The 27,437-nt window shown below is 43.1% G+C and overlaps 1 protein-coding gene across 1 annotated transcript in view; it reads right to left on the bottom strand.

Annotated features, from left to right (window-relative positions):
- zbtb16a (zinc finger and BTB domain containing 16a) overlaps window positions 1-27,437 on the bottom strand; it is an 89,720-nt gene that overhangs the window by 42,951 nt on the left and 19,332 nt on the right. Inside the window, exon 3 of the mRNA XM_088279851.1 lies at window positions 13,325-13,422. Coding sequence (XP_088135977.1) covers window positions 13,325-13,422 — 98 coding nt within the window. The remainder of the gene's footprint in view (window positions 1-13,324; window positions 13,423-27,437) is intronic.

Raw genomic sequence — 27,437 nt, 5'->3', positions numbered from 1 at the left:
AAGGAGAAATCAAAGGAAAACCGCGACGGAGACGGAATATTCAGGTCGCTCTTGACAGCTTTACAGTCTGTTGCGCCAGGCGGGACGTCTCGGGACAAATATTGACTCACACAATCGCACACGAGTACACGCTCACTTGTAGAGGACGCCACGTTAAAAAAAAAAAAAAATGGATGAGTTGCGATTGCAACGTCAGTCGTTTGTTTTTTTTTCTTAATTCTGCCATTTAATCCAGTTTGCTTGAAAATCAATTTGTTTTTCCGGTTGGTCACACGCATCGTATTCCTGGCCGGGCTAATCTCTATTAGGCTTTTCTCTGAATGGCCGAACCATTTCCAGAGATTTTCAACCCTCGAGGGATTGAGGGGCATCTCGAGGCAAGCAGCCATCGAACAGTCGACCGCCTTTGAGGCTGCTAAGAAAAAGGATTCGCTTTCATTCAAAACATGCATGCAAAACTTTCTTGGTTCGATCTGACAAACATTGTTGCGCATGAATTTCAAATGATTTGGGAAATTTCCACGGTTCCTTCAGACACGAGATTCCGTCCGATTGCCACCACATTTGGACCACCTGACGTCACAACCACCAATGTCCAAATATGGTCAATTGCGCAAATTTCCACAAATCATTTCCAGAAATCTATAAACACTCTTGAACTGTCCGGTAAGCTTCAGAAAATGTGCTCTCTTTCGAACTTCACAGGAGTCATGCGGCCTCAAGATTGAAAGTCTGTCCGTTTTTTGTTTTTTTTTCAATAATGAGTACGATTACTTAGACGCGAGAGATTTCTTTTAGCCCGTTCTGTTAAAAAAACGGACCGCCTGGTGCAGAAGGAAGCGCATCAGCCAAAAAGTTAAGTGTGTACAGATTCATTTCCGCATTGCGTCGCTCATCGCGATCTTTGAAAAAGTTTGTGAAGATGACTTAACCACAATCGTTTGCTTTTGTGAAGAAGCGAAATATACGTTGTCGACTCAAATACTTAAGGTGTGTAAAATTGATGAAATAACAGCGGCATAAAACGCAAACCTTCAACACAAATGTTTAAGTGAGGTCTGCTGCTGCAAAACAAAACAAAATGAATCCAGTCCAGGTTGTAAAAGATAAAGTGCATTTAGGTAGTTCTTGCCAGACACCAACCAAATGTTCCAACTCACCCCGACGACCCCCCCCCCCCCACCGCACAACCACACCCGCTTCAATATCTTGGCCTGACTAACCCCCTCCCACCCACAAAGGTGAAAGGTGCCATGTGTTTTCAGCTCTGCTTTCAACCCCCTCGCACGCTCGCACGCACGACTGCCCTCCATAGACAAAGAAGAAAATGTACGTGAACACTCCCGCATGTGTTTATTGTTGCGTATGTGAAGGAAGGAAACAAGAGGCGGTTGCAAAGACGAAGCAAAAGCCAGCCCCTCGGGCGAAGGGCAGGATGCAAGTTAGGCGTCCGAGTGGCCCCGAGGCCGGCTGGTATTAATAGAAGCGAGCTGCACCAGGGTGGGTGGGCTTCTGTCGAAACACACACCTATATGCATACACGTGTGCGTATCTATGCCCACATGAACGACCTTCCACCAAATAGATTTGAATCCGAAGAACTTGAATGGAAAAGAATTGAGATTGAATTTTGAAAGCGACCATGCCCAAGTTTTCGGCACCGACAGATGATTTTAGCGAGGCGTACGTCTCGTTTATGCACATGATTGGCGAGTAATCGACTTCAAGGTACCATCATCAACGCACGGAAGTAAAGTTGACGCGTCGACTAGTCGACTAATCGAGAGTGCAAGCTATCAATGTCATGCTTTGATAAGAGCGATGCAAAAACGGATTTTTGGGGCCTGGCTAGCCTTTGTTACAAGATGAACAAACTATTGCTCTACTTTTTGGACGTCATTTCCACACCGGGTTTGACCAGCCCCAAACGAGCCTCCTGACCATCTTGTGAACTTTTCCTCACACCGTGACCGCCGCAGAATGTTTCTTTAGCCAACAGCTGGCCGGGCATACATCACCTTTACAGGCCTGTTAATGTTTTTTGTTTTTTTTTAATTGTTAAACAGAGCAAAAGATGAGGTGGGGAAAACGGATTTGACTTGTCGGCATGTTGCCCCGAGGCAGCGGGCGAGGCGGGAAACGGTGGGTTTCGAATGTATATGTAATCAGTTCACCAACGGTAGACAGTGGCGGCTAAAATCGAGGTCTGTCCGGGTTTTCCAGCGGGGTTCGGCTGCCGGCTTGGGGGACTTTTAGCCGTGTAACAGGAGCTTCCTGGCTGGCGCTCATTAAAAACCTCTCACAGGGAACACACGAGGCTTTCACAGCTTTGTTTGCTGGAGCATTCTTGGCCGACACTGAGGAGACCAAAGCCCCAAGTACTGTTACTTTTTTTTTTTTTTGTTGTTTTTTTATACACGGCGAAATGGTCAAATCAGCTGAGAACTAATGCAGTCAGACACCAGCAAGCCCCTCGCAACGACCCGCCATCATGACCAACAAGTCCCTCACCTAGCCCGCTCAATAACCTGTAAAGATTTACTGTTTAGGGCCCATTATTTCCTGCGTTCAAGTCACACATTGTCAAAGGCGAGGCAGAGTTTATCAAGGCTGCAGTCACGAGGCCCAAGAGCAAAGTGATGCATGCGTATGTGTGTACATTTTTGGCGTCGAACACTCAGGTGATAAAAGTGATTGGAAAAGGAGGGAAGACGGCGTTAAAATAGATGGCTTAGGAATACGAAGAATTTCACATAGTGCTGACTTTCACCACAGCTCCATTTATTTAACTCATTCGCTACCATTCAAGTAAAAAAAAAAAAAAAAAGGATCTTTGACGTCTTCAGCTGTCAATGGTAGTAAACGAGTTCCAAAAAATCTTCCCAATGTACAATAGTGTCAAACAAGCAAGCCTAAATTTTCAAGATAAGAGTCATCATTTGTCTGCTTCTACAACTGTTTAGAGACAATCCCAGTTGAGTTCAAGTTTACTGTCAAACTAAACATAAAACAAAGAGACTTTCACCGTAGACAACACAAATGGTGAAGCAACACCTCGACAGACAATATAACATCACTCGGTCATGTATTCTTTATCCTCTACGAAGGTACAAACAATCCTCTATCCTCAATGTAAATGGATATTAAATAGATTTATTTTTTTTATGAAAAGATCACTCATAAGCTAGCTTCCAAAATGGCGCAACAACTAGCGTGATAGCGAGCATACAAGATGCTACCAATTAATCAGCTGGATCATTTATAAAAGGAAATCTATAAGCAGAAACAGTTTGATGGCTGATACAATTTCATGAGAACCTTTCAGAATCCTCAAGTACCATCATGTACAAACAACATTTCTGAAAATCTGTTTCCGTACCTAACATCTACCACGAATCACAGTAAACAGGAAAGTCATCAAATGCACTTTATTTTTATTTTTTTTAACAGCTCTCAGGTGCATCGATTTACATGTTTGTTTTGTTCGGGTATCCTCTGTTTCACGCCGTTAAAATGTTCCACATAAAAAGAGAACACGTGCGGCCTTCAAACGCTCAAATCGGATCAAGTCAGGCGAAACTATTTAGCGGTCGTCATGAAGCGCGCGTTAGCCGCCGCAGGAGTCCTTTTCCATGAAGTCATCTTTTGCCTTCGCTAACACAAAGTAAGGGGAGGATTATTTTTAGATGAGTAAGTAAAATAAACAAATAAATCTGCAATTTGAGATCCTAATCTCAGACCACCTCATTCATGAGGTTAAGATGACGACAATGTAACTCAAAGACAATTCATGAGGATTCGGGAGGCTTTTGCAAATAAATAAATAAATAAATGCACCGTCACGAGTTGAAAGCATATTATATATATAAAAAATTCCCTAACAAATTTGAAATTCCAATGAAATATCGTACTGTTGCTTTAAAAGAGCTCAAGTTGAACATCGAAGAATTCGTATGATTCGCAATATGACCGAAATTGTGAGAAGAATATGAGAATAGAGCAATTTTGAACTCTGTCATCGAGTATTTCTGTTAAAGTTTTAAAATGAAAAATGTTCATTCAAATTTTATTAGTACAATTTTGGGTGCGTTCAACTTATTTGAGGTAACGTTGCACCGTTTTGACTTTTCACTTTTTGAGATGTTAGCAAAGTTAATGTTTTTAATGTTTTTTTTTTTTAATGTTCTACGATGTTTTACTCATCGGAATGCCCCCCCCCCCAAAAAGGCATGCACCGTTTTAAATTTTTATGATGTAAAATTTTTTTGCGTTATTTGAACAATTTGCCTCTTTTATTTTGCAACACCTTTAGATTGTAGGGTGTATTTTTTTCTGAGTAAACTTGTTGCATTTAAGACTAGGAATGCTAAAAAAAATGCAACGAATAAGACCCATCAGCGACAGCCAACACCTTGCTAATTATTTTTATTGCTATACGATTTTAACTTAGTGTTATAAATGTGTGCCACTGTTTGTTTTGCTCCTTTCTTTTTTTAACACTGCTTAGAGTGTTAAAAAAATCTAATCTGCGACTGTGGTATTTTGACCTGCAATGTGACTGATCATGAAGACAAACACGTTTTCATTTGTATCTTGAAATGCCATTCTGATTGTGACGCTTATTTTCCACACAATTCCCAAATTCAAACGAGAAGCTACTCATGTTTTGAAAAGGACTTTTCCGTCCACTGGGGAGTCCTTTCAAGGTAGCGTTATTTACTACGCACGTTACACAATAAGCAGCTCCCAATGTCAATTTCTTTGTAAGCACGAGGAAGCGCAACCTGCAGCTGAAACACTTTCCAGTTCCGTCTTCCTCCGGCAGCCCGACCCGCCAACTTGTAGCACGGGCCTCTGGATATAAATACAGCAGAAGTGATACTGTAGAGGCGATGACAGGCCTTGGCGGGCGGCCAAAAGCATGCGGGAGCGCGCGTGTGTGCGTGTACAATCAGCTGAGGCAGAAATAGGCCAAACGGTGACTCGGTGGTTCAAAGGGTTCAATGTGTCCCAAGTAGGGATTTTTTTTTTTCCTCCCCTGCCGTTACCTCACAAAAAGTGTGATTGTATTTATTGATTTTAGGATTATTTACTCATTGTATCTTTGTAGCAGCACTGACTCTCACAAGCTAGCAAAGCTAAAGTGGCGTGTTTTGTTGCGTTTGAAATTTACAGTTTTAAACCTTTCTCTTTCTACACTTGTGTGATAGTATATCGCAACCATATCTCATTATTTAGAGACAAATTAGAAGCACAGTCGTGATTGGAACACAGCAATGACGATGCTAGTTTCATTAGCCTTAGCCTGTTTATATTGTTTAGCAATAATCTGGTGGCAGAAAGTTATGTGGTTTGGTTAAAAACACATCATCCAATAGTCTTTTGTTTGACAGTCAAGGAGTGGCATTAAAGCGTTCTAAGTCTTGGGAACCAAAAGGCTACTTGTTGCGACATTTGCTGCCACCATCTAGCGCTGAAAAAAAAATAATAATGGAATTTCCATTTTAATCAAAAATTAAACAAAAAATGTAAAAAAGAATTCAGTCATTTTCAGGCAACTTTCAATGTTTTTTTCCGCCCAACTTGACAGGCTTAGATAATTATTATTATTATTTTTTTTTATAAACTCCACCAATGTTCTTTTTGGCCCACGTGCCACGGGTTGCCCACCTCTCCTGTACAGGATACTGCTAGTGATGTGGTCAGCTGAGAGATGCAAATGAATAACAGCCGCTTGCCCTGTCTTTAAGGCCCCCAAGAAAAGGCTTTAAAAGATGCCGTTTACTGCCACATTAAAGCGTCCGTCCCTGTGACCGAGCGTATTAGTATTCTGCGGCCACTTGCTTGTTTTCAACAGTTATAACGCGACATCCCCACCGCCTCCCAGTGGAATTAGCGGCATAAAAGCAATCCTTATGTGTCCTGGCTACTTCCAGATGGCTATGGGAGCGCTTTTATCTTGCCGTCGTCGTCTCCTTTCACTTCTTCCGCGACATCAAAGTGCCACGGGCAGATTTTTGCTTCGTCGACTTCATTCTCTTCATTCCCCCAAAATATAAAGAGCGTTTCGGGAGGGAGCTCTTGCATGAATGGGATTCATAAGCGTTCTAATCTGCACTGCGAAAATTGATCCAAGAACTTTCCCAGAGCGATCGGCCGGCTTACGTAATGGGATCATAACAAGGAGGCGCCTCGGAGAATATTTACTTTTATCGATGTTTGCTGTCAAAATGGCTTTGTTGCTCCCAGCGGGGATTCAAATGCAGGACATTTGGGTCAAAATTGTCAACAGATCGCAAACAATTTTTTTTTCAAGTTAAGACAGTGGAAACGACAACGTTAAATGTCGCTGAGGTTCAACTCGCCGGAATAGGAGGACAAGATGCTCCCAAGAACTGTTTAGCGAGCGTCAACCCATGGACAGGATTATATGATACGAAATTAGAAAAGAGTGCGTACCTCTCGAATAAAAGACTATTTGAAACGTATCGCAATATGTGGTTCCATTTTAAACTGGAAATCTCGCACCTCTGAACGGTGAGGCGGATGTGCTAATCTTGTCGCTGTTCTTGCCTGCTATTTTTCTCCCACAGTCCGATAATATTCACGTTGCAGTCTGAATCCCGACAATCCCGACAGTATGTTGGCTGTCACTAAACAATGGCAAGTTTGCGTTGCATTTGTGAACGTTTCGGCCAGCGCATGCCAGAGGTTCATTACAAACAATCTAATATAGCACGTATATGTGTGTGTGTGTGTGTGTGTGAGCGAGTGTGTGGAGGGACGACAGAGGCTTCTATTATTACAGGGACAAGCTTCAACTGTGTGTCACCATGCCGCACAACCTCGAGGCATTTTTTTTTTTTTCCGGAAATCATGCAATGATGGCAACCAAATTTACAAGAGGTGCTGATGCTGGACACGTGGCGCCGGGCCCGCAGTATTAAAATAAATGTAAACTACTTGCGTGTCTCAAAGTGGTTGACATCACTTGGTTAGTTAGAAGTTACAGCTTAATAATGGTAATAATAAAAATAAATCATTTTTTATAAATTCTCTGAATTGAAATTTGAGAGAAGTCTTGACTTTGAACCGTTATTAGATTACGTGATTTTTATTCAATTTAATGAAATGCTAAATAAATACTAACGAATTCTGATTTAAGATCCACTGTCCTCGGAATGAAAATTCTATGACTTGAAATTTCAACGAGACAAAAGGCCTAAAGGTGAGTTTCAGAATTGAGAAGGAAAATTTTAAGTAAGTGGCAATGAATTCATTTGGTGATAACTTCCATCCAATCATAAATAAATAAATACAATTCTCCCACTTGAAATTTGACAAAAGCAGTTGCCTTTTGTGTCTCGGCTGCACTTGTTGATCGAATCTCTTTGTTATGATAAGCACAAACCATATTCCCTTGGATCATCGAATCTCCGTAGCCTTCCCTCTCTGAGTTTGTGTGTGCGTGTGTGTTTAATGCTGCTTTTTGCATGCAGAACAAATACTCACACACACACACACACACGCTTGCTCCCAAAAAGAAAGAGCGGGAGAGAGAGGCATCGGTGGCGACAGGGGTGATGAGAGCCGGCGAGTACGGGGACACAGATAAGGTTGCGGGAGCAGGAGGCTAAATTTAAATGGTAATTGGCCGACTTCCACAAGCTTGTGGGCATTTTAATGAGTCATAATAACTTCATTTAAAACCAGCTGAGCAGAAAATAGATTGGCGAGGAGCCCGTGGCTAGTATGGATTTGTGTTGGGCAGACGCAAGACACACACACACACACACACACAAAACTCGAGGGACGTCTATCCAGGACATCTCACAAAAGAACAGCCCCTCACTCATACGTTGTTTCGTGATGAAATGCGCTATTAACGCAAAGCACGCTAATGCATATTCAAATCAGCCACCTAAATTGTGTGTTTGCGCCACTATTTTGTTTCCAGAGGCTGATTTTGTGAGAGAGATTTCAAGCTAATCACATATGGAGGCGAATGGAACTTTTGCCATCGTCTTTAATCAAAAAGGTCAGCGGGTTAATTTATGCAAATGAGGTATGATCCACCATGGCATTCCGTCCGAGGGGCGTTTTGTAAAGGGTGGAATTGTGCCTGACATTTTAGGCCAATCACACTTTGCTTGAGAGTTTTCTGGAGAAATTTTCAAAGAGGTTTTCAGAGTGGGCTTGTTAGTTTTTCTTTGCTTTAGTTTTTTCAAAAATGAAGAATTTAGTTGAATTTTTTAGGAGCCATTCTATAAATTGTAGTTTTTTTTTTTTTTTAATTATTTTGTGGATTTTTTGCACGCAAGATAAAAAAAAAAAAAATCACAGTGAGTTTCACGTAGTAGAAACTCAGCACAAAAATGTTTTTAAAACCTTTTTAAGAGCAACAATGGGACAGTACATTCCACAGATGTATTTTTAGTTTTTGTTAGTTTTGTCAAATGTAGTTTCACTTTGTTTTTTTTTTTTAATGCATTATAATTATATTTCATGAACAGCCCCCACCGCCACCAAATGACTCCAAATTTCACATATTGCGCTGTCTGCATGCATTAGTGTTTGTTGAGCGCGTGTGTTCCACAGTCAGTATCATTCAAATTTGCAGAAGAACAAATTAATTGGCAAGCTTTTGGCAATAATTGACTTTGACCGCACACACCGAGACACACACACTACATGTTGACAACAACAAAGCAGCTGGGTTGACGGAGGGAGGGAGAGGAGGGATGATGAAGCGAATCCAAAATTTAATCGACTGTGTTCTTGTTTTGAGCAGAAGGCACAGAGTGTACTGTACAGCGAGGACACATAAAAAACGCTCAGTCTCGACCCAAAAAATACAGCAAAGAGAGAAAGAGAGAGGGTGGAGGTGGGGAAAGGGAGACGGCCTTTGGTAGACACGCAGACGTTTCGGCAATCGCTCTCAATCAAAACACTTGTCTCGCATACAAAAATAAGCGCTGGCGTCAGTGCGGAATACCAAATCAGGCCCATTAAGCAGAGCAAAGGGCTGCTTGCTACTTAGCAACCTTCCAAAAAAAGGATTTACAGCAACCTTCTCTTCCTTCCAAGCCCAACAACTTCATGTTATGTCAAAGCGTTTGATTGACGGGTTACGGGGAAATAGTGATCATGGCAGAAAAAGTTGCGAGGTGCGCCAGACAGATAAATGAGAGTTTCGGGAGGGGAGATGTTGCATCCACCTATTTCTGCGACGTCATTTCAAGTCGTTCGGTTGGATGTTATTTAATCATGTCATTACTGTATAGTTTTCGAAAATACAATATTATGGTGCGCTATCTTTCCTCCAGATGATGGTCAGGGCCGAGGGTCGGAAATGTTAAACCTCTTCAGTATTCATGAACGTGAACGAATTCGGCCAGTTTTTCGTCTTTTGCGGTGATTCTTTTTTGCATTTTCCAGCAGTCTGAATGCCACGCGGCACCATGCTGCCTCTCACAGGTCAATCCAGGTACTACAGCAAATGAGAACAATTGTGATCGGCGCTTTGCTTTATTAAAAACGTGTTCATCTTAATCTTTGCGTGTACTTTATGTACGGGGTGCAAGATCTGAAAGCTGTCCGTGTATGCAAATGCATTATCAGCTGCAGCACAGGGAAAAAAAAAAAAAAAAAAGACAACGTATAAACTGTCCTCTGGCTGTACTTTCATTTTTCTTCTGAACTATTTCTTTTTCCGCAACTTGCTTTTAATGGATGGACTTTTCCTCCGCCACTCAGCCTCACTCTCTCACTCACACATTTCTGAATTTGTGGCCTGGAAGGCAGTCAAGTTTCATTAATTTCTGGGTTTGGGTAGAGTACAGTGTGTTCCTGGACTCACATCTGCGAGAGATCATAAATTCTGGTATGCTGGCAGAACATCCAGACCTGCCGGCACAAATGTGTCGTCATCAGCGTGAGGGAAGAGCTGGCGTAGTGCCAGAAGTGCCGAGCCGCCGCCGCCGCCGCCGCCACACACAATAAGTGAGAACGACGACGATGGAAGCGTGAGACAAAGACACGCTTTTTTTTTTTAAAAAGGAACAATTCAAACTCTTTAGCCCTCATTTGAATGCTCCAGAATTTAACGTCCCTGCAGATTGTATTATTGTTTAATCCACATTTTAGGAACCCCCCAAATAAATAGGAATGTTAAATATGCATGATGTCGTAGATTAAGTTTATAATTATGTTTCATTCTTCGTGAGAACATTTGAAAGAAGAGGGGTTTATTTGGAACATGCACTATCCTAAATTCAGGGAAAACTAATCATTTAAAAAAATATTCATGCATTAAAATGATCAAATAAATGAATTAAAAACACATTATTATACGACTGTTTTCCTAGTTTATTTTTTTAAATGATTAAATTCAGCGTCAACCAAAAGAAATGAACAGTATTATAGTTTACCAATATTTTTTTTGTAGTTATGAAAAATCGCAAGTTAGAAATTGAGAAAAGCAAAACAAATCACATTTTGAATAAACACCCAAACTATACTAAACAGTACTGCATTCTGCTTGTGTTAAGGGAAAATGAAATGAAATAAAATAAGATGATGAATACTGTACTTTAATAACCTGAAATAAGAATTTGTCCAATGTGAAAATGACACAAAATGAAACGGGATCACTCACGGTCCATGTTTAAGTGCTCTGACATTCGAAAACTTAGCAATTGGTCTCCCTGGTTATTGCCAACAGGCATCCAGGGACAGTCTGGTGAATCTTATTATGTAACAAATAAGGATCTTGTTAGTGTGGTTTGGGAAAAACAGGTTATTTTCAAAACAAAACAAAAAGAATATTTACGGAACACTTCAACACCGACTTAGTTTGGCAGCAGCTGAGGAAGTCGGAAACAGTTTGCCAAACATTACAAATGCGGCAAGACATTTTAAAGATTTATTCATTTGGTGCTCTAAAGCATTCATCTTTTCTGGCACTATCTTGTTTTCTTTGCTCTTTTTTTTTTCGGTACAAGTATGAGCTAAGTGAAGAAAGAGTTCTGGAACATTCGAAGGTACGCACTAACAAGCAGTGACAGTAAAACGCAAACTGTATGCAAAGACCGCAATGTCGATTTTATTCTTTCAATAAAAGCAGAACGGATGAAATGTTGGCAGCTATTGGAACAGAATCCAATAAAATTGTTACGCAACAGACAAGACCGTGATATAATCAGCGGGTGACTTCATCTCATCAACAAGTGGAGACATTTCGCAAGCTCTGCAACCGCACAATCATAACCAGTTGAATATTATTACCCAGAAAAGGCGCAGACATTTCGCTATCAGGTGGATGTTATTACTCAATAACATTAACAGAGCAGACAGAACATGCTGAGAGTGGAAAAAAAAACAAAAAAAACAAGCTGGCACACAGTAGACTGTACATACTGTACGATCCCTCGGTGGTGGCGCGCAGCCCAGACGGGACACCGGCCAAACGTCTACAAACAACATGTGCACACAGACAGACAAATAGGCAGGTAGCAGACAGGCAGGCAAACGGGCACACAGAGAGACAGAAAGACTGGTTGGGGGGAGACAGGTGGGCAAAAAATAAGAGAGACATGCAACTAAATAGCCAAGTAGATACTCGGGTGTAGATCAGACAGACAGGAAGAGAGAGACAGGCATGTCAATAGAAAGAGTGGGCAGACAGGTCCACAGACAGACAAACTGCTACGTCATCAGCTAGCCAGGCTGGCAGAAAGACGGTTAAGCAGACGGGTATGGAGAACGACAGGAAGACAGGTCGTTGGCGCGTTAAGCGCGGAGACGCCCGAGTTGGCAGGTAGACAGGCAGGTGCGGCAGGCGGGTACGAAGCTCAGGCAGACAGGTAGGTCAGCAGCGAACCAAACTGGGGCAAAGGCAGGTTCGCAGACAGACAAGTGCAGAATATGGACCAATCCGATAGACAGGCAACCAAAGAGCAGACAGACAGGGCAAGAAAGAGAGACAGACGGCGGGGAAGGCAGTTGGGTCGACAAACAGGTGCGGGGACACACCGAAAGAGGAGACGTCCGGCAGGTGGGTCGGAACGAAAGGCAGACAGACAGTCTATTGAATGAGAAACCGAGTCCAAACTTCACAATGTCGGAAAGACCGGTAGGTCAGCGTCGCGGCAGACAGACGGCGGAAAGTGTTTAGGCGGAACACAAATATGCTTTGCTAGCTCGGTAAGACAGGCAAGTGCGGAAAGACAAACGGATGGTTTAGGCACAGCCAGACCGACAGGGAACCGGGAAGATCTCAACAGACAGACAGACACAAAGAGACGGGAGGGGAGGGAGCAGACGGCGGCGGTGTTGCTTGGTGAAACATTCACAACACGCGTCGCATACCAAAGAGCTTCTCCGCTCTCTCTCTTCATCTCTCTGATATTCTGTCGGCTGTGAAGCGAGCTTGAAGGATGATGATGGCGGCGGCGGCGGCGTTTGGGACTCGGCGAAGTGTCATCATTACACAGAGAGTAAAAATGGAGACGCCGTGTCAGAGCGAGAAAAGCCTTGAAAGTCAGAAAACGGTGGAGGCGGAAAAGAGGGAGAGAGAGAGTGTGCGAGAAGTAAAGTGTACAAGAAAAACTATCAAAGAATCTTTGCCACGACACTTTCTCTTCCCTAACCGTCGTCAGGCTGCAGCGCAAGCGCTCCTCTCGCCTTTTTCATCAGCAGAAAAAGACGTACCTCACAAGACACACGCTGCCAGTTTTCGCTGGCTAAAAAGAAAACTTTTCGCCGCCCGGACCGAAAATACGCTGGGCGCCTTCTCCTGATAGAAATGCACACGCCATCATTCACCCGATGACCGCTCGGCTTAAAACTCACAGAAACGACCGCTACTTTTCATACAATGGTGCGGCTTTTCTGTAGATTTTTCTTTCACCACTAGGGGCGCTTTACGTGCTCTCACAGTACAAAATCGTGCGGCCCATGCAGTAAATAACTCATTTTGATGATTGACCCGAGCCCACCCGTGACCCGAAAGAGAGCCAACGTGAAAGAAAACGGATCATCAGACCGTACCGCGACTTCTGCCTTTGAACCAAACGCGTCAAGTCGCTCCAGAAATCTTCATGCGCTACGTTCCGACTTGTCTTTCGGGCCCGTAAATGTCATCAAAAAGTGAGGTGGGAACGGATGAGGCGGCACAGGCGCGTCTTGGGTTACACTTCCAAGAGCTCCTTAGGCCATTCCATAGAGCAACCGGTGAAAGTTGGACACGTTCAGAGAGTTGTCGAAGTGAGACAAAGCAGGCGAGTTCCCTCTTAACGACCAGAGGTCGCTTGGATTTGCTCACCTGAATGAGACAGCAGATGCATGCGAAGACGGAGGCTGTCCAGGAAGCTCTTGCCACACAGCTCGCAGCCGTAGGTCTTCATTCCGCTGTGCATCTTCCTGTGGACCGAGCAGAGAGCGCCAATAAATAAATAAATAAAACACATCAGGACCTCAGGCAACGCGGGATGATTCTACAGACGAATCGGGACGCCGTCGCCATCACGCCAGCCTTCTCGCAGCGAGCCCCCCGACCACGAACGCGCGTTGTAAATAACACCAGGCGTTATTAACTCGCTGCATCCAACGAGCTGCAGATGGCAAAGGAGCCATAAAGCCAAACAGAAAGATTTATTCAACACTTCTCCCAGCGTTCACGGGCCACTTTTTGATTAGCGCTCACGAGAGGAATCCGATAGCCGACGTTAGGCTGTAACCGTTTAAGCTCCCAAGGTCAGACGCGACGAGGGGTCAATATTTGATTGTAGGGGGCCGAAAAGACCTTGAAGGTTAGCTAACTAAATAACGTGCGACAACACACACAGTCTGGTCTTCGCCAAAGGGGCTCCGTTACGAAATTCTCAAAGAGCCTCGGGCTTGGAACAAAGCCAGTAAAACTCTTGAGAGATATCTGAAAGTGCTCGAAAGCAATTAAGGTGACACGAATTGCCACACCACCGCCACGGTCGCCTTGAGCCCGGAGAGATCTTCAAACACGTCGCCTTGAGAAAGGTACACACGCTCGCGCGCACGCACGGTACAGCTTTGATTATCGGCGGAGTTGACACATTCAAAGCTTGATCCTATAAGCTAAACGATACCAAAGTCGGATCACTTGACTCACTTGTGAACGATGCGGAACTCTAATAAAAGGCTACATGCGAGAAGCGGAGAAAAAAAAATAATAATTTGTGTATAGCGGTTGCTTGAAGTTCAAAAGCAGCAAAAAAATGGGAAAAAATTTGAGGTGGTTCACAAAATCGTTCAGTCTTAAATTGTGGAAAAAAATCTCTTCATCCTTGAGGATTATAAAAAAATCTATTAGAAATGTTCACCAAATACCAATTAGCTGAAAATGACTCAACCGCCGTCCATTTCCGATCACATGATCAAATTGGGACAACTTGAGGATCAACAACAAAAAACCAAATCCTGCTTCTCGCTACACTTTTTTCCAAAAAGGACGACCGTGTCAAGAAAAGAACAGATCATTGCTCGTGCTGGGTGCTTTTAGAATTCATGGTGAAAATATTCTCAGCTCATCCAATGGCTCTGGTCGGATTGCGCATGTATACCTGCGGCGGCCAGTGAGTGCGTCTGGCATGCTCGGAAAATGGCAACAAATGTCAAATAAAAAAAATTAAAATCTGCAGAGCAAATTCTCGTGAAAAAAAAAAGCGATGCACTCAGCCCGGGCGAGGAGATGACAGCCATCCATCACGGCGTCTCTCAGCGGAAGATGAAGCAGGCGGCGGCGGCGGCACTTTAACCCCCCCACTCCGAAAACACAACGGATTGATGTCACACGTCAAATGCAAATGCTCGGCTTCAGCTTTGGAAACGTTAGCGACACGGCTCAGGAACATTGCCATTCCGCGTTTGGAGCCTTCGGAATAAAAGGTGCAATTACGGAGCAGCGTTGTGGCCTTGACAAGGTTCAGGGAATAAGGACAAGAGGAACTGGAATTGTTGTACGCGGGCGGTTTCCGGTCAAACACGTAATTGGACGAATCAATAACAATCAAGCGAGGCTAGGCTACGTTGTAAAGGTGAGTGACCTTATCCCGTCAGGCGTCCTGGAAGTCATTTCCACCGACGTTAATGCAACAACACAGCTTTTCAGTTTGCCGTGGAATGACAACGGCTAGCATGGCTTGTTCGCAGTAATCAAGGAATAAACAATGAAAGCTCGGTTGGCGTTTATGTCTGGAATTTAGCTTCTTTTACAGACCAAAATAGAAAATATGCGAAAAACCAAAAGTACCTCCGAATCACCAGGAATGTCCCATCACCGCGTAAGTGAAACAGCGTCAAATCCTAATCCGCATTTGTGAAAACTGCCGAGCAATTTTAGATCCCATTTTTTGTGGCTTCTCAAAGGCACGCCCAGTTCATGTTGTTCTTGGAAAGAAAAATCATTGAGGGAAACGAGAGAGGAAGGCCTCAAAGAGACACGAGCTCGTACACAAACGTCATGCATTGTCCTGAGGAATCCTAGAACCGGAATTCCCAAACTTGGGCTGCGGAAGTTGTTTCTTACAAAATGAAATGTCTGCACAATTAGTAGTTAAAATGGAGAGAGGAAGCACCAAGTGCGTCCGGATGCTGATTTGGCTTAACAGGTTGACCGTAACTGGTGAAGTCCGTCCATCCGTCTTTAAATGAAGACTTAAGATCAATTGAATCCAAATGACTGTAATTCCCTTTGACAAAATGTCCGTCGGCACGACACGGATTCGCCAACGAGCAACACGGTGGACAAAAGGCAGCGGACAATGGGCTTCTTTTTTTTTTTTTTTCTCCCCCCGTTAAGGATCATAGGTGAAGTACACACTTTTGCCAAGATAAGAGAAAAACACACTTAAGCGGTAAAGCGCAACACACACGGCGCACAAAGCCTTTCAAAGGCCTTTTGTGTCGCCCCTCAATCTGACTATTGTGTCGCCCAGACACACAACTGATAAGGTATGGATGGTCTTATTAAGGCCACTCCAATTGGGAACCATGCCATGTGGCCTCAACATCAATGTGGTGTGTGTGTCACTGGCCGAGTGTATTGTGTTTAAACTGCAATGCTTCATGGAAATACTCCTTGAAGGTGGATAGACTGCCAAGTGCCCGCGACTGGTAATACAGAATGCTCAATTTATCAGTTATTGTTGCGACGTCATTTATGCGTGAAGTACAATAGTTACAGGTAGGTAAAGCTGCAGTATCAGGGAGTAGTCAAAGAGATTGCCACCGTTTCTAAATGTTTGAAGCCCGAGGAGGCGTGATTTAGACAGCACAGGACTATTGACGCATGAGAAAATCTATTTGTAGTCAGAGGTGAGAATCAGGTTCCAACATCACAACAGTGCTTCTCAATTATTTTCGGTTACGCCCTCCCCCGGATGCGCAATTACACTTTTTCTGGAATACGGCGAAAAAAAAAAAAAAAAAAAAAGCACGTTCCCCAGGGTCACACGCGCCCCCCCCCCAGCATGGCACAATAGTGGAAAACCTAACGCAACAAATACCGAGGCCATACGATGCGCTGGAAAAACCTCCCGAGATTTGTTGACTCCGACGTCAGACACTTGGCCAACTTTTAACAAGCATTTTATGTACGCTTACAGACTGGTGCTTTTTAGCAGAGCGCATCATCTATCGCCGCATCACGCAATTGATCACCGCAGCAAACTTTAATGAGATGTAAAAGGATACTAAATTGCCACAGCTCATGATTCCGCTCCGAGATATACGCTCGCTCGAGTCTCTTTTCTAAGTGCCGGCTTTCATGTTGTGCGTCTCAAATACATGATTAGTGTTTGTGTGTGTGCGGCTGATGTGAAACAGACTGACTGCAGCCATTAAAGAAGTTCACATAAAACTCTCGCAGGCCGTTTGCCAGCTCAATAATCGACTTTGTCCGACAGTCACTTTTGACAAGCGTCGTAAATTTGAAATTGATGTCAACAAAACATATGCTAATCACGTCCTCGTAAAAAGCAAAACGCCGGCGCTTGAAATGCGAATGGCGTTATTGAGTCGTAACAGCTTGCCGTTCTGTGTCATTTTTTTTTTGTTGTTTTTCTTCCAATGTTTGCCGGTGGACTCGTCTGGTCATATATCACTGCCGGCGAAATAAATAAAAAGGAGGCATGCTTGCAATTTGTCACATTAGCGTGCTCAACGAACCCCAACAATGCGCAATGCGCACACGCGACAAAAAACCAAAACAATTGTGACGTGACATCTCACTCGTACAGTAGGCAGGAGTTGATTGGCTGAAATATTCTGCCTTTGGCTGTGAAAGGTGTGGCGACTAAAATGTGCTCAACTCGGATTGAACAGGGCCACAATTAACACTACACTGGTTTCTTGACAGGTTTTGGACTTATGACAACTAGAATTATATTTTTTAATGGGCTGGAAACCATCAATTGCCTTAGAATTCATTTCAAATGATTTCATACACAAGTAAGATTACAAGCGAATAATACACTCAGAATGCGGCAATTTCTGCCAAAATTTGGGCCATCAAAAATACCGGAGACCGCCGTGATTGCCGAGCCTTTCTCCGCCCCCCCTCTCCACAGCCTTGAAAGCGTTGCTCTCTATCTTCCGTCCACCCTCTTATTTTTCTCCCGCATCCGGCGCTTCCTTGAAGGCAACGATAAAACCACCTGGAACGACGTTCGTAAATAAAAAGAGAAAAAAAAACAGAGGGATGCACGGCTTAAGATGGAGAGAAGAAGAAAACACTAAAAGATAAAAGGGAGCCAATTGATAAGAGGCGGTAAATTGAAGTAAGGCTGCGGCGTACCGGGCGACTTGTTTGGTAATTCATTGGGCGGCCGAGAAGAAAAGGAAGGGATAATTGCGGCGGGAAAGGAAAAGGGAATGGAGCTCATGCTTTAGGGATGTTCGCATCCCAGGCGGGCGTGAAAGGAAATTGACTTCTCTCCCCACTGTCCTAAAACGGGCTGTTTTAGAAATCTTAGCAGAAATGTTTTTTATCTTCAAATTAATAAAAAAAAAAAAAAATCCCCATTTCAAATTATGGGTAAACTTTTTGATTGGTGGGCCACAATGGGTTCTAATATTTGACAGCGGGAGCAGGAGCAGATGGATAAAGTGTTTTGGTCACCTCACCTCATCGGAGAATAAAAATACATTTCTTTTTAAATTCAAATGAACAAAAGCATGACAACAAAATATCTGTCTTTGATACACCACCGTATTTAGAATATAAAACATTAACAAGGTCTATACATTTCATTTTTATCAACTCCGCATGTGGCCCCGGAGCCGTAGTTTGCCCACACGTGCTCTCGCACATCCTTATAAACATCGAAGTTCGTCTTTGACTACAATTTCCAAACAATTGACAATGTGAGAAACCAAGCATGGCGCTGAAGAGACGACCACTGGACATTAATTGCAAGTTTAAAACCACAAACCGGAGGCAAGCTAAAGTTTCAGATGATACCATATGGAAGAGAGGATGACCGCACATTTTGACACTTTCACCAAGTATAATACCAAAGAAGTTGTAGACACTACTAAGATTGGGTCGAAGAATATTTGCCACAAAAATGTTCTGACCACAAAGCGGCATGCTGCTACCACGAATGCGAGGATTTTACACTTCCCGTTTTATTTTTGGAATTCCAACATACAGAGCTGGGCACTTGACCCTTTTTTGTTGGTCAGTCCCCCCGCCCTTCGGCCCTATCTATAAAAATTGTCGGCACTGACCTCGTTCCGTGTTTTGTTTGAGAGATAAATGTGACATTTCTTAGCTTCCTAGCTAACTCCATAAACGAGATAAAATAATTAGATTGAAGTACATTTTGATAAAAACGTTGACACCAGATTGAAGCTAGTTAGCTTGAGGCTACAATCCTTGTGGTAAAATTGTGTCAAAGAATAGTCTAAAAAAAGACCAACTTGATTACGCAAGATGCTAACGCTATGGCTAACATAAACTGGACAGCAACGTTCGTCTGATTGCAATGTTGCCCACTATTGATGAATACTTTTGCAATTTTGTTCATTTTTTCCAGTCCATTAGGGCTGACTCACTAAGCGGGATTAGCGTCCTCGAGAAAAAATAAATAAATAAATAAAAGAAAATCCTGTCTGAATGTAACTCGATTATAGCGCACACTTAATGGTAAAAAGCACAACAGGGACAACAGTGACACCTCATCGATTTGTTGCGCGCGCACACGTCATGTCTAGTGCGGTTGCCAACATTTACATGGCTCCATTTTGTGGCTGTCTGGAGAATCAGGTGGCAAAAGAAAATGCTCCCTTTCTGTCATTTTATCCCACGTTTAAGCCTCCCGATCCCATTACGCCACCCCTCTGTCTGCGCTCAATCAAAATATATCAGGCGGGCTGGTAGAACGCCGCTGTTTATCCCGAGCCCTCCCGCACATATCAATGACTTACCGCCACCCCCACCTCCCCAAATGCTGGTCATACAAATCAGAAACACACACAGTGTTGCTTGTGTTGAGCATGAATCAGCAGCTGATGGCTTGCACAAAAAAGAAAAAAAATGCAACATTGGTTTATGAATTAAGAATATTGAACAACCCGCCCACAATATCTCAGATTTTTCCACTACAGCAAATACAGAGTGTATAGGTAATAAACATTATTGCTCATAGTCCGCAGAATTTCAAAGCAGAATTGAAGAAAAACGGGACAGATTATTAATAAGGCAAATTTAGAAGGTCACATTTACACTTAATTTGACAATTTTGTGTTCAACTAAGAACAATGACGACTTTTTCTAACTTAACATGGCAGCATGAAAAAAAAATCCCCTAATTATTTTTACAAAGATTCCAGTGACGGTAACTGAACCTGAAACTTAAAGGTTTTCCATTGATTCATGAGCGATGTATAATTTATGTTTAATACAATAAACAGCAGCGTTGCGCTTCGTGAACAGGGCTGGTTAAATAAAGATAAAGAGGGAATAACTGCACGCTTTGGCCCAGATTTTCCATTTTGAGACCTTAAAAGATACTTTTGCCGAGCGAGGAGGTAAGATGACACGTCTAAATAAAATATTTTGGTTTAATCTTTGAGACAAACCTCACTGAGGAGAATAGCATCATAGCGCCAAAAATCAAGGCTTTACCTTTTTTTTTTTATGTTGCCACTTTGCGCGCTTCGTCTGATCTAAGAAGCTACGGCGTGTACATAAAAATATTTCAATATATACACGCGTGTGTGTGTGTGTGTGTGTAGAAAGGCAGCGCCTATAAAAAGCAGCCTGACAAAGTGTTCCCTTTTCGCTTCATGCATTATGCAGCGGCGTCACCTTCCATCAAGTGGCAGAAAAACCTCAAAGATGTCTAAGTTTAGCTGGCAGCCTGAAAGCCAAACACATGGAGAGGTAGACGACATTATTTTGACTGCCGCTGTCTGTCGCGCTAAGCACCTGTTACATCAATAAAACACAAGCGAGATGGCTCACTAAATGCAGATTGTGGCGCGTAGGTAAGACAAAAATGACGGCACATCAAAGTTTTGACCTTGGTGGAAAAGTTTTGTCTGGGAAGATTCCCTAAAGGCGCAGTGTCAAAACAAGAGAGAAAAAAAAGGAAAAGAACGGAGCGCAATAGGATTTAAAAATAACGCTCACAGGTAGCTTGCGTTTACAGAAACGAAGATTCGTTGGAATTTCCGACGGGAGCTTATCAAAAAAAATGATTAAGTCCAGTTGAGTTGTATTTAACTTTACGGTTTGATATGTTTGCATTGCATCTTTAAGATCGGTTTGATTTTAAGCATTCATAGAGGTCCATTTTTGCTTTTTGTTTAACATGACATGATGAAGCGCCATTCACAGTTTGGTGCTTTATGGCTTGCCAACAAAACGCCTTGCTGCACTAAAACAATGACAGAACAACCAATTTTTGGTGATTTTGCGCCACCCATCTGGCTACGACTCACGTTTGACAGCGATCAGATTCTGTAGAATCTTTTGTGCGGCGACTCATAGACACACCCACCAAGTTTCATGTTGGTAGGGGAATCTGTCTTTGACAAAAATAAATGCTGGGCCCCGCACTGCTCGTGTATGTCGGACGTCATAAAATCAAAGCATGTGTGTTATTTTTTTTAAAGTGGATGTGTGCATATGCAAATTACATTTGAATTGAATTTAATCGTCTTGTGCAGCTGCCAGTAGGAGACAAAACAAGCTTGTTAAAACATTTTTTTTTGTCATCAAAATAATAGTTCTGCATAATAGTTTATTTTTTTTAGCCAATTGGTGCTGAAATATTTAATAAAAATGGTAAAAGCTAAATTAATTAGACACACATTTTTCAAAAAAAATATTAGCAATTACGATAGCTCAGACTAATTAAGATGACAATCAGTTTATTTGAATAAAAGTTGTTTAAAACCTTGATTTTGCCTCCGGAAATGTAAAACAACAACAGCAACAACAAAACCTGTCAATTATAAATGAACCCAGCTAAGAAAAAGCTCAGTTAATTAGAATCAAACACGGTAATGGCATCAAAATCTGCCAAGTTGTAAAAATGGAAGCGCCGCAGATGGAAGATTTGCATTTCACCTTGTTGCATCACTTGCGCCATAAAGTCAAGAAAGATATAAAACAAATCTTGTGTGCATTCTGCAGGTGAGGAGAACATTTTAAAACGCAAAAGTTCATCTTTTTATTAGTTCATCGTTAACATCTGCACACAAAAGGAAGGAAAAATTTATATATGTAAATAGTCCTGTTTACTTAGGATTATTTTTTCTAATAATTCCAAAGCATGTAAAAATAAAAAGTGTCCCTAAATATTTTGTATTTAAAAACAAAAGACAACAAGCCTAGCTTGTGCTGCTTCCCAGATGTTCACTGGCTGCTGGTCAATATTCCGACCACGTCCGTGTCTCGTTGCCCATGCAAACACGCTTGTTTGTCTTCTCTTTTTGGCAATTTTGGTATGTTCTTGGACGGCTCTCGCAAACGATTACACAACCTCTCCGGGAGGTTCTCACTGTTTGTGCTTGTCCATGTGTTACATGTGGGGGGAGAAAAAAAAAAAAAAAGCAAAGCATGATTGGGTAGATGACAATTCAAAGAATTGCTGGTAATGTATCCTTAGCAGACATGGATTCAAAATATCCTGCCAACTTTCCTGATCGTTCTTTTTATTTTTTTTTTGTTTTTGGATGTTTCATTTTGAATAAAAGTGTTGATCCCGGTGGGAATGATTAAATGTGACTCGCACAGTCTTGGAGGACTTCAAGAGAGTCGCAAAGATAATGAAGCGTGACAATTGCTCCTATTTCTAGCAGCACTCCGATCTTCCCCGGAGCTTCCCAAACCTGACTTTGGGAATCATCTGTGGTTATTACATAACCGCAGTTTTCTTTTATTCATTTTGTTTTTTCTTCTCTCCTCGTGACCTACCTAAAAGATGATATAAAGAAAAAAAAAAAATCCCCTCAGCGTGTGCCTTCGAGCCCCCCCTTGAGTGGCTTCCTAATGTATGTAGGCGGGAAAGTTCGGCAAGCAGGTGTGACGGCTGAGCGGCAGCCGCTGAATGGAGGGGGCGGTCTTTGCCAGGAATTTGTCGGTTTGAATCAGCCTTGATGGTCGTGTGAGACTTTTGGATTTGGCCACGAAAGGCAGCTCATAACAGAGCCGCGCGGTGCACAGAAGCAAGAAAATTAATCGCGAGCACCTGCGAAGCGAGCCACACATTTTGTTCTTTGCGTGTGCTTGCATCCGTTAAACAACAGTGCGATGAAAAGGAGAAGAAAAAAATACATTGAAACTGCAAAGGATAAACTTGCGTTAGCCTAACATTATGTTTGCTGCCAATTCTTAACTTTGATTTACCAAAGCAATAAAAACAAATATTCAACGTTCTTGCTAAAAATGTTTTTTTATTTTTTCTTGTTTTCAGAAAATATGACCTAGGCAGCTATTAGCCTGAAACTTCAACCAACTGTGCTAATACAAATGGAATGATAACAAAAAACTGCAAAAGTATCAAAAATTCTGAAAGAAAACAATGAGCTCGCTAAAAAACCTCAAAACACATCCGGCTCAGATGCTGTGCATTCCTCGGACTGGCCACTTGGGGGCGTCGTAACATTGGCATGGGCATATACTGTACAGGAGGATCGGCTCCTCTTTTGGATTATCAGTACGGCGGTAATATTTTTCATTCGTCACAGAGGATAACGATTATGCCTGTGAGTATTATAATTTTATCTCTCTTCATGTGTTGCTGCACCGTTTGTGTTAAGATGTCCGTTACACAGCCGCATGGATGCTAATTGTTAACCCGTTCGCAAAGTACCCTTGTGTGGTAAACTTAAGCCAGCAGCTAAAACTAAGTGGCTGCTTTAACATTGTCTCTTGTATTTAAAAATATGTTTTAACAATCGTTCACGTAATCAAGAATGTGGGAGGCAGAACTATTTTTAAAATGATTGTGAGTAAGTCTGCAACGTATGCCTCGCAATTAACTGGGACTCACTGTAGTTTCTGAAATCACACCATTTTTTTTTAGCCTGAACGCCACTTAGGACTGGCGAGACGCCAGGGGAGGTTTTCACCACTCGACTCTTCCTAATGTAATGCGTCTCTTTAAGACGGCAGCAGATGCAAGTAAAATCTAATAATCCTCAACATAAACGCTTTTTAAAGCCGTGCGCTGGATCCGTGCCACTATTATAGTACGTAGACACACACACAACATGAGGTTACACAGCTGTGGGAAGGGGGCGCGGGGGGGGGGCAAAACTACAGGAGCAGGGAAGTGAAAGGATAAAATATGTGCTGACAGCTTTTTGGCCGCGGGCTTGCAGCATTGAAAAAGTAGCGACTGGGTGTCGGGCCGGGGTTGTGAGAACATCACACGCGCACACCCACCGCCATCACCATGACGGATAACGTACTTGCTCATTCCAACGGGACGCTAATGTAGCTTTAAATGCTCGTGGAACACTTTCATTAGGGGGTGGACTCGTTATATGTGAAGGACCGTTGCCGAGGCGCTTCGGCTCATCAGTTAGACACGGTTACATCACGCCGTGGCGTTGCCTCGACCTACGCTCGGCTCGTTTGGAGTTTTGGGTTATGAGTGAACATTGGAGTTCACAACAGGCAGATTTGAACACAAATAACTCGGCAGCACATGGAGACAGACAAACTTACATTTCAAATATAAGCATAGATTCTTTATCGTCTACAAATAACGAATATTATTGCTTATTACTGAGTAATTGTGACGGTCTTCTCATATATTTGTACACATTAGGGGTGTGTCCAATAAAAGTCAATTGCATAAGTATCTTGATACTCAGGCGAAGGAATTTCTACTTTAAATGTATTTTACCGTGACCATGCATGTAACCAAAAACACTTGTATCTCAAATCATCTGTCGCCATTTTATATCATTAATCTGTTCCAGCCGCCGCCCAAAAACACAACAAAAACTTTTCTTCATGAGAAAACGAGCACCCACTGACTTTTAGCCAGAGGCGCGATACACGCTGGACTAGTTGACAGCCAATCACAGGGCACGTACAGACAAACCACCACTGCTGCTCATGGTTATTTAGAAAAAGTTTAGAGTCTTCGAAAACTGTATTTGGTGGAATAATAATAAAAAAATATGCACGAGAAGAACCGTCATTTCCATCATTTCTTAGTCCGTAATACAGTTTGATGTCTTGCGGATTGTTGGCGGAGGGACCGACGTTCTAACGAGCACCACTCGGCTTTTTGTCTTTGCTGACATGGAATCAAAATGTGCTTCTCACGCAGGCTGTTGCCACTTTAACAGGAAAAAAAAAGCTTTTTTTTTTTCTTCCTTCTCTTCCAAAACGGCAAATCAAACATCTGCTGCACAAAATGTCCCAACTGTCTCGAACAGAGTGAGCATCTTAGCGAGGCTCATGCTTTGTTCAATATGTGCCAGCTGGGTTTGCTTTTTTTTTTTTTTACTGTGTCCAAATGTGCGTGTGTGTGTGTGTGTGTGTTTGAGGTGCTGAATCAATCATACATGTAGATGCAATCCAATAAGACTTCCAGTGAGAGTGCAGCTGAGGTCTGCGGAGACGGACGCGAGGGAGCGCTCATGTTGGCAAGCGGCTCGGGCGGCCCCGTCGCGGCAGATGCAACGTTACAGAGAAGGTAATTAATCGCCCGGTGGGGCCGCAACACACACACACACACACGCGTTAAATAATAATGTCTCCATTTGCCCCTCGGAACAGCTTTGTGCCAACCAGCCTTCACCTCATTATGCCAATCAAATGGGGGATGGGGGAGTGGGGGGTGCACCCCACACTGTCCTCTCAGACCCGAAAAGAAAAAAACAAAACAAAAACAAAAGCAAACAAATATTTGGATCCTAATGAGAACCATTCCATCATACTGGTGGTTATGAAACTGTTTTCTTTTTAGAGGGAGGGAAAGGAAACAACACTGGCAGCCATCTTTTTCACAGATTGCGCACATGTTGAATGTAGCGGCTGCGAAGGTGGCTCGACGCTCTTACACTTGTCTTTGACTTTCACAGTAAAGCTCGTAGACCCACACGTTTTGGAAGCAGAGCAAGGTGACTGACTGTATGTGTCACGATAAAAATGGGATTTCGTGCGGTCTATCCTATTCTGGCAACAATAGTTTTGGTACAGCGCCACCAGGCTGTGCACAAGCCGGCGTATTTAGCAAGACACTTGCAAAGGTTGCGCTCAGGTGTCACGGCAGCGTTGGGGTCGTTTGGCTAAAAGCACATTCAAAGACGCCTCTTAACAAACACATCTCCATCTTCTTATTCCGCCTGTCCTCCGAACCTCCCCCAGGTCACCTTTGCATTGCCGGCAAACTCCCCCGCGCGCGTTAGCTCAGACAAGCAATTTGCCGTTTTTGTTGTTTGCCTGACCTAGAGAAAACAATTTCAGAAGGGTCTTCTGGAGCTCTTAACAGCCCCGCAGTTGAACAGGTAAAAGCGACGGTGTGCCACAATGGCCGCTTTTTTTTTTTTTTTTTTTTCCACGGACAAGATGAATTGGTGAGCTGTCAGCTCAAGACAGGCCGAGTAGCAGTGTTTCTGTAATGGGACACTAGAAGTGTCTTTGATTAATGGAAGAGCCATACTGAGCGGTTAGGGAAGCCGCCGCGGCCCCAGCGAGAGCGATTGAGCGGCGGATACGTGCCGACAGATCTGTGAGCAAGCGCAGCCTCCTTCCGGGACAAGCAACGCGCCCCCCCTCCCAAAAAAAAAACCCGACGTTTAACTTAACGTGGAGCCTATTTACAAATCTTGCTTGATAATACAGTTTGGTCCAGACCTCAATCTTGCTGCTGCTGCTGCTTTGCAATTCAGTTGTTTTGATGCCTCGGGCGGAGGGAGAAAAAAAAACATGAATCTCCATATCACAGAAAAAAGCGCATCAAGATTAAAAAAAAAAAAACAACAAACTATTCACCCCTGATAAAATTCAGTTTGAACATGATATTCTCGGCCTCACAACATACCTCCACCAAGGCTTGAACGTGTCACCTGCAAAATAATTACTCCAATTGATAACGATCCAAATTGTATTGAAAAAACGCGTGAGTCGAATTTCAGCTGCATCAAACCCTGCCTACACTCCACCTAAAATATTCCAAATGAAATATGATAATCATCATAGCGTCATGTGCATGCTAATCATTTTGAAATGCTACTCTATTTATTTTGATTACATTTGTAACATAGCTTGAGTTCCACACTTGTGGACTGATTCAATTTTGTTCAGGACCGTGTGCTGAGATCAGAAACGGCCAACAAATGCCAGTGAGAACGATAGCTATCGTATTTTCCGTACAACTTTTGGGGAAAAAAAAACAAATGATATACAAGCCACACCAGACTATTAGCCGCAGACAGACCCAAAAATAAATAAATAAATGTAGATTTATTGAGCATATTTTCTGAACTACAGAGCGCCCCTAGTGTTGAAAGAAAAATGCACAGAAAAGCCGCACCGTTGTATTAGCCGCACGGTTCACTCGGGCCTAAGAACAACCACCGAAAAGCCCGTCCAGTGGGTAGAATGTCTCTCAGTTCGGCTCCAGGTCGTCGTGGAATATGAGCAGCCTAAAACGCGGGATGCCTAACGGGTGATTGTGTCAGTTTTCATCAAGCTCGCCACGGAAGGTATGAAAAGCATCTGGACAAAGCCAGCGAGCACACGGGCCCGTCGTCAGTCCACCAGAGTTTTTACCAAGATAGCCATCGGGCGTAGGACTGCGTGATTGGCGGCTACTTCCTTCCTGGGTCGGGCGAGGGTTAACAGGGTCACCGCGGGATGCCCGTACAATGCAAACACCCGAGGGGGGACCATTATTTCTGTGCCGCACGCTTGGGTTCTGCTTTGA

This window comes from Idiotropiscis lumnitzeri, chromosome 17 (assembly GCF_059441095.1).
Source record: "Idiotropiscis lumnitzeri isolate Australia: NSW breed Sydney's pygmy pipehorse chromosome 17, RoL_Ilum_1.0, whole genome shotgun sequence".
Lineage (NCBI taxonomy): Eukaryota > Metazoa > Chordata > Actinopteri > Syngnathiformes > Syngnathidae > Idiotropiscis > Idiotropiscis lumnitzeri.
This window is presented reverse-complemented; position numbering and strand designations above follow the sequence as displayed.